General features: G+C 32.5%; 1 protein-coding gene across 1 annotated transcript; it reads right to left on the minus strand.

Annotated features, from left to right (window-relative positions):
- Positions 1–2,960: 2,960 nt before the first annotated feature.
- On the minus strand, positions 2,961–6,716 carry LOC116133877. The gene is made up of 6 exons (XM_031419550.1): positions 6,546–6,716; positions 4,877–5,077; positions 4,179–4,248; positions 3,881–3,973; positions 3,702–3,797; positions 2,961–3,527 (listed from the first exon to the last, which is right to left on the minus strand). The coding sequence occupies exons 5-6, from the start codon at positions 3,771–3,773 to the stop codon at positions 2,961–2,963; spliced, it is 639 nt and encodes a 212-aa protein (XP_031275410.1). The 5' UTR covers positions 3,774–3,797; positions 3,881–3,973; positions 4,179–4,248; positions 4,877–5,077; positions 6,546–6,716.
- Between the last annotated feature and the right edge of the window lie 332 nt (positions 6,717–7,048).

Below are 7,048 nucleotides of genomic sequence, written 5' to 3' on the forward strand. Positions count from 1 at the left end.
AGATAGGAGATGAAATTGGATTGTACTAGGATCCTAAAAATTCAATCTTTAATTTAGTCAAATTTTCCAATTGTAAATTTTAACTATTGAGTTTAAAATTTCATGCAATGTTCTGCTTTGTATTCATTGTGAAGTTTTCAGAATCATGAATACTCAAAACTTTGGGTGATCTGATATATATGAGTGATAAAATAAAATGGATTTTCCTTGCTTCAACTATGTTGGGTTGGTAATTTTTTTACCATTACGTTCTTAGATTTTTGACACTGTAAAAACTGGTGTCTCCATTGAAAGATGGTAGCAAAAACAACATGAAATTTTAGAATCCAAATTAAGAAAGTAATCAGAAGTTTCCAATCAAGTTCAGGAAACTCAATATATTTCAAATCCTACTTAAAAAAGGTTTCAGAAACCGCTTGACTATCTCCTTCTCTAAAACTAATTAATCTTCATGACTATTTATTTTCTCTACATACAACACTCCATCATCCCATAAAACTTATTGAGATTTTAACATCTCTGCTTTTCTATGCCCTCGTGATTTTTGCGTCTTCGCTGCTCAACAGTGGAGACTCCACTCCACCACCACCACCAAATAACAATCTGACGGATGCCACATCTCAGGCACAAAAGCAAAAGAATCAATCTTCAACAATGACAACAGTGGGTTCAAGAAAGGAGACTAAAAAACAAATCCCCCAAAAACAAAAGTTGGTTATACACAGGATAAAGTGTAAGAACCACGACAACCCACGAGAATCTGAAATTCTTCAGAAGTAACTGCTATTCATCAAACCAACAAAGAACAAGTACCACCAAAGTATATATATTTTTCCTTTAAATATTTTTATATTAGATAAACTATTTTGATAAATATTTAAATAGCAGGACTCAAACCTTGTAGACCTAATTCTAAACCCCAGAAGTAAATACAATTAAGTTATCGGTTGAGTAATTAATAATTTTTTTTCAAAAATACAAACTTAAAATTTTATTAATTTGAATGCATTCACATATTTAAGCCATAGGCAGAAATATTTCCATATATAGTCAACCTTATTAATTTTAATTCTCAAACGTTGTTTAAAAGACAGATTTAGCCATAAAATCACATGAGTTAATTTAATTGCCCTTAATGAAAAATATGAAGAACAAAATAGTTGGAATGCTAGTTAAACATGTTTTAGTTAGATTGTCAAACCATACTTTTAAATGTTAGACTGTCGAATCTAGTATAGTCTAGTGCCATATATTAGTAATATAGCATATATTATTTCATTAAGAGTATAATTGTATTTTATGATTAGATTTGGTTATGTATGTTCATATTCCTTGATGGCAACTAGACCACAATTGTGTTTTTCGATTGAGCAAGATTGATCATCTTCCTCAACAACATAACATAATGCAGTCTTCTTACAATATCACATTATGTGATGTGATAATCCAATGAAATAATTATATATATTGCTAATTTTGAACTTATGGTTACGAGTAATATTATGCTTACAAAGATAATATTTACTAGTGAATATTATAATTATTTAATGTTTAGAGATACACGTATATATCTTCAGGTTTGGTTTAAGATATTGGAGTGACTTAAGTGAAATATTGATCACAAATATATGTTTAAGTTTACCTTAAGATATTGGAGTGAACTAAGTGAAATATTTAAAATCATTCTAACAATTAGCGTATAGTTAAACTTATGTATGTAACAAATAACTTGAAAATGATAGGGCAGCTGTTGCATATTGATTATTGTTTTCAGAGTAAAAGTTTTCTATTACAGTTTTTATTATTGTGTAAAGAGGTATATGAAATGAAATATTACTTTAATATATAAATTACGGACACATGATGCTAAATTAAATTCATGCTAAAAACTGTGGGTTCGAGCATCACAAAGTAAATATTTATGTTCAGCTCTAGATACTGGGTCAATTAAACAAAATACTGCGTAGAAATAAATAAAATTATCGAATTGTATTGGATATTCAAAACTCTAACAGAAACCACTCATCTGACACTAAAATTTCCTTCATTTTCCTGAGAAAGGTTCCGGGATTGGACGTGGACTGATCCTTGCTATTATTGTTGTTGTCGTTGTCGTTGGTGGAGAGAAATCGAGTAAGTTGAGAAGGGGAGAGAGTAAGGGTTTTGAAAATTATGGTAAAAATTAGAATATTTTATTAATGACCAGAAACGTAAAAATTACAAATTATATTTCAGATATGTATGAAATTTTTTTATTAATTATAGGCAAAAGATGTGGGTTGTGATTTAAAAGATACGGGTGCTAGGGTTGACCTATACTATATGATATTTTTAGGGTGAGAACGATATTTTATATCATAAATTTGCGTTTGGATTTGGTATATTTTTAAATAGAAAAAGGGTTAAATTCTGTTTATGCCATAATTATTTATAATATAAAATTAACAAAAAAAAAGTTGGAATTTATACTCATGTTATCATTTTCCAAGCTAACATAAAAGTGTTTGATCCTTAATCATAATCAGTCAATAATAATAATTACAAATAAAAAACAAAGCTCTCTTATGTTTCATCACATCAAGTCCTTTTCTTTGAATTTCAATATGTTATTTCATTATGTGAATTATAGGACTTCTGTAAGAAGCACTTTCAGCTACGTCATGGGTAACCTCTAAATTTATTACCAGATCAATGAAAACATAGACAATTGTCACACACGCACACGCAACGCATAAATTGCTGAAACACAGTTTGAAAGCAAAGAAATTCATATAATCACTAAAAATTCTGGGTACTAATGGTTCCAAAAAGTTCAAAATAAATCCACAGGAAGAAAGCTGGAAATTCTACTCTGGTAGATGACCTCTAAATTTATTAACAGCTAGAAGATCATCAATCTTTAAACCGTCTTTTCCTGTTCATGTTCAATACTTGTTTGTTGCCTTTTTCGAGTGCAATCCTTAGCCATTATATGGCAAAGGGAAATTCTCCAAACTGCTAACAGGACCTGACAAGCCAGAAAGCCCGGTGATCCTGGAAAAGAAAGGGATATCAAACAATGGCCCATTAGAGTCTCCATATGGATCAGGAATATCTGGTCCTGGAGGGCTACATTCTTTTAGCACCTCCATGAGTTCCATCAGGGAATTGCTTCCTGAATCCTCAATTTCTCTATCCAATGTAACATCAGTTCTCACAGCAGGAGTCTGATGAATGTATTCTAGCTCCGGACTAACAGAATACAAGGCATTTGATCGACCCCCACTCCTGGACAATTCTAGAGCTAGTCGTTCATTTATTGCATATGTAAAGTTGTCCACATCAGTTGAAAATGAAGTTACCTTCTCTTTCCCTTTGTCAAAACCTCTTTCAGGGAGATACTGCCCACTACTAAATGTTGGAGGCTTCTGGCTAACAGATTTTCCTTCATTGATCCTCAAGCCAGGAAGAATTAACTGCTGTGATTGTGACTCATATGGTGAGGGGTTGATGGCATGAGGAACTTCTTGAGAATATTGTTCTCCTATCTGTCAAATAGAAGAAAATAAAATAGTCAAACACCTGCCTAGCTACAATTTTTCAAGTTCATATGAGTTTCTGTATTATGTACCATAAGTTCTTTGAACTAATCATCATTAGAGAAACAAATGAATTTGTAAACCTCAAGAATCATAAAATGAATTTTTTTTTGTATTAATAACCTTCAGTGGACGCTCAGTGAAATTGAGATTCTGCTGTTGAAACTGAGAATGGTTGCTCCATGGTGGCTCCATGCTTATATGCTGCTTGTGTGATGGCTATGAGTATACAACTTCTAGAGTCAGAAACTAAAAAAATAATGCAAAACAAAAAATTAATAAATTGTTTGTGAATTTAGAACCTTTAGAGGCTCAATGAATCTGGGATGCTGCTGCAGTGGCTGAGAATAGAGGCTCCCTGGGAGCGCTATGTTATTTTGCTGCTTCTGCAATGACTGCATGAGCATCAAACAATTGGAATAAATAACTAAGCAAAATATGTGCGACACAGCCATAAAATTTATGCAATATTTGTGCTATGCTTCTATATATTCATAATAGAAGGAAAGGCCTATATATCTGTCACATTATACTGCATTTTGAGAGCTGTGCCCCAAATATAAGATCCAGAGTTGGTTAACAGCCAAGGAAATGAAGAACCTGACACAGCAGAATAGGGTAGGCTCTAGTTATGCTCTATCCACGAGAGGGCTTGAATCCATGAGAAAACCTGGAATCCACGTGAAAACAATTCGCAAATGCCTATTTACACTAAACTAATCCTACTAGAGCAAGTAATTATAAAATAATATAGCAAAAATTTACTAAAACAATACTTTCTAATTTGCCTAAAATCCTAAAACAATTAAACTTCCAAACAGAAAATCCTAATTAAAATTCGAAAATAAAATAAGAAAAGGAAACAAAATATAATCGTAATTTAAGAAAATCTGTCCTACATCAGAGCCAAACCATGCCTGGGCAATTGTGCTATTCTGGATTGGAAAAACATGTCCTCTTTTTTTTATAGGAGGGGGAAGAGATGATGGAGAATAAAAAGATAGCACACAAGCTTAAGACTACACAGTAGAATCTGGATATCATGCTCCTGACTTTGCTTAGGAAAAACCCGCCAAACAAAAGTGGACATTATGGTTAAAAGATATAATTGCAGCTGACCTTCAACTGGTTAAATAGGACACTGATTAACGATATAAAATAAGAAACCACATATTCAGTATTCTAATTGTTTTATCAACTTATAAAAAGTGGCAGAATGCTGCAAATTTTAAATAATAAAAATAAATATGACTATCAAAGAGCCAAAAGTTTCATGAAATTCAGAATACCAAACCCACCTGCCAAAATGCCAATTCCTCAAACTGTGATTGTTGATGGTAAGTCTGTGATAAACTGCAGTCACCCCCTTGCTGTAGAGACGATGGAGAACCAACAAAAGAGGAGAAAGCTGGCAATCCATGAACATGCGATTGAGACTTGATAGCTGCCAGAGATGGCAATGCATCTGGCGCCTGACCATAATCAGCAAAGCGATAATCCTGTTCAATTGTGAAATAGTGGTTTAGGCCCAAAAAGGGAAGAGTAGAATAGTTCGTGCCACTCTTCAGAATTTCATGGTAACAAGCTACCTTTTTGTTAGAACTTTCAAGCCTTTAAGCAATTGTTCCCTATTCCTCAATCTCTATTATCTTCAAGACATAACATAGCATATCATTTTCAAGCTTCATAGTTTTGGTAATGATTGAAAACTCTTTAAATGATATTCATCTGGCATTTGCTCTAATAAAAGACATTTCGCAGACCAACTTCCTCATCAGAAGATTAAGATCCATCCTAGATCAATCATCCTAGTTCCCTAACATGCAAATGGAGGCATAAAAGGTTGTTAATTTATCAAATATGCTAGGTGCAATCATTGCAAAATCATCCTCAAACAATTTACTAAATAGAATACCATACACATTTCCTTTACCAATTCTGTATAAAATAATTTGAAGCAATAAGGTGATCAGAACTTTTGTCTCATTCCTCACCTCACTGACTTGAAAATTTCTCATTTTGATCAATTCCACTAAACTTAAAGATTTTGGCGTTTTGACGACGTCCCCAAAGCTTCAACTACTCTAAAATGAGATGCAAAATACGACGATTCCTTCTCACTCTTCCAGTCACTCATTTACCCCTCTCTATACTTACCATGTGCCTATATTTTACACTCCTCTATACATATGTAAGGCTATATAAAGCGACATGTTTAAGGAGAAAACAATGACATTTATCTTGCGTCACAAATGTTTATCTACTTGATTATCATGCTATATATGTAACAAAAGAAATCTGGCACTAGCAAACAACATCTCACGTTGTTTGCCTGTGAGATTAGATTATCTTAAACTTGGTTAGTAATAGTAAATGCCATATTTCTCATTAAATCAGTCTAACAAAGGGTTAATGTTCTGACTAGACACTCCATTCTGAGTAATGAACGAGCCTAAATTGAACTAAACCCATATAACAACAAAATCAAGTAAATTATACAAATTCTTTCCATATATAAATAGTTACAATACACTATGAACAGTGGCATGAAAATTTAAAACAACAATGATCATCCACTTGTCAAAAGCCGATGTGTAAACAGTTCAATTTCTCATAGATGCTCCTTGTTTCAATATCTTAAGCAAAAAAATAAATAAATTAAATCCCTTCATTAATATTATCCTATTTTAGCCTTTTTAACCATTTAAGATCGTTCCACTTAACAAATTCCTAGATTAAAAACAGGGATGGATATTCCCTTTTAATTACGAGCAATTATTCTTACTTGGGTGCTATTTCTTTACTTCCAAGTTTCAATGGAAATAAAGAACCCTAAAAAACATACCAAAAAAAAAAAAAGCACTCCTAAACATGAAAATATTACCAGAAAACTGAAGTAAACTTACTAATTAGTCGATTCTTTTCAAAAGATTGCAAATTTTTTTACATAGAATGGATCAAATATACCTCAAGAGGCACGCAATCTGATAAGGCAAGGATTCTTCAGACCCATGAAGCAGAGAAGACGAGCAAATCATCTCAGAAACTGAAATAAAGTAAAAGCAATTGGAGTGGCAGAGTTTATAATCGGAAGGGAAGTTGTTCATCTTTGTCATTTTGGAGTGGGTTTCTGCTTAAAAAGAAATCGAATTCCGCTATTATTATCCTATTTTATTTAACTGTTTATTATTTAAAAAGCATTTACACTCGACACACCGTCCAAATTATACTATAAAACGCGACGTGTCGTATACATTTACATGTATTATTTAAAAAGCCCTTTTTCCATAGAAAATAGAAACTTCTTGACTATCAAATTTCTGATTTCCTTCTCTAAAACTGATTAATCTTTCATTGTTTATTTATTCTATATAATTATAAACCACTCTGTCACCCCCATGAAACCCATTGAGATTTTCACCTCCCTCCTCCTTTTTCCCCTCAAAATCCTCAAGATTTTTGTTTTGGCT

This window comes from Pistacia vera, unplaced genomic scaffold, assembly GCF_008641045.1.
Source record: "Pistacia vera cultivar Batoury unplaced genomic scaffold, PisVer_v2 Contig108, whole genome shotgun sequence".
In the NCBI taxonomy this organism is placed as follows: Eukaryota; Viridiplantae; Streptophyta; class Magnoliopsida; order Sapindales; family Anacardiaceae; genus Pistacia; species Pistacia vera.

What these genes read in the sequence shown, in the direction of transcription:
- LOC116133877 (XM_031419550.1), bottom strand. Translation starts at nt 3,773, where the DNA reads ATGGAGCCACCATGGAGCAACCATTCTCAGTTTCAACAGCAGAATCTC. An exon ending in TCACTGAGCGTCCACTGAAG is followed by an intron (nt 3,528 to 3,701) that starts GTTATTAATACA and finishes TCTATTTGACAG; the next exon opens with ATAGGAGAACAATATTCTCA.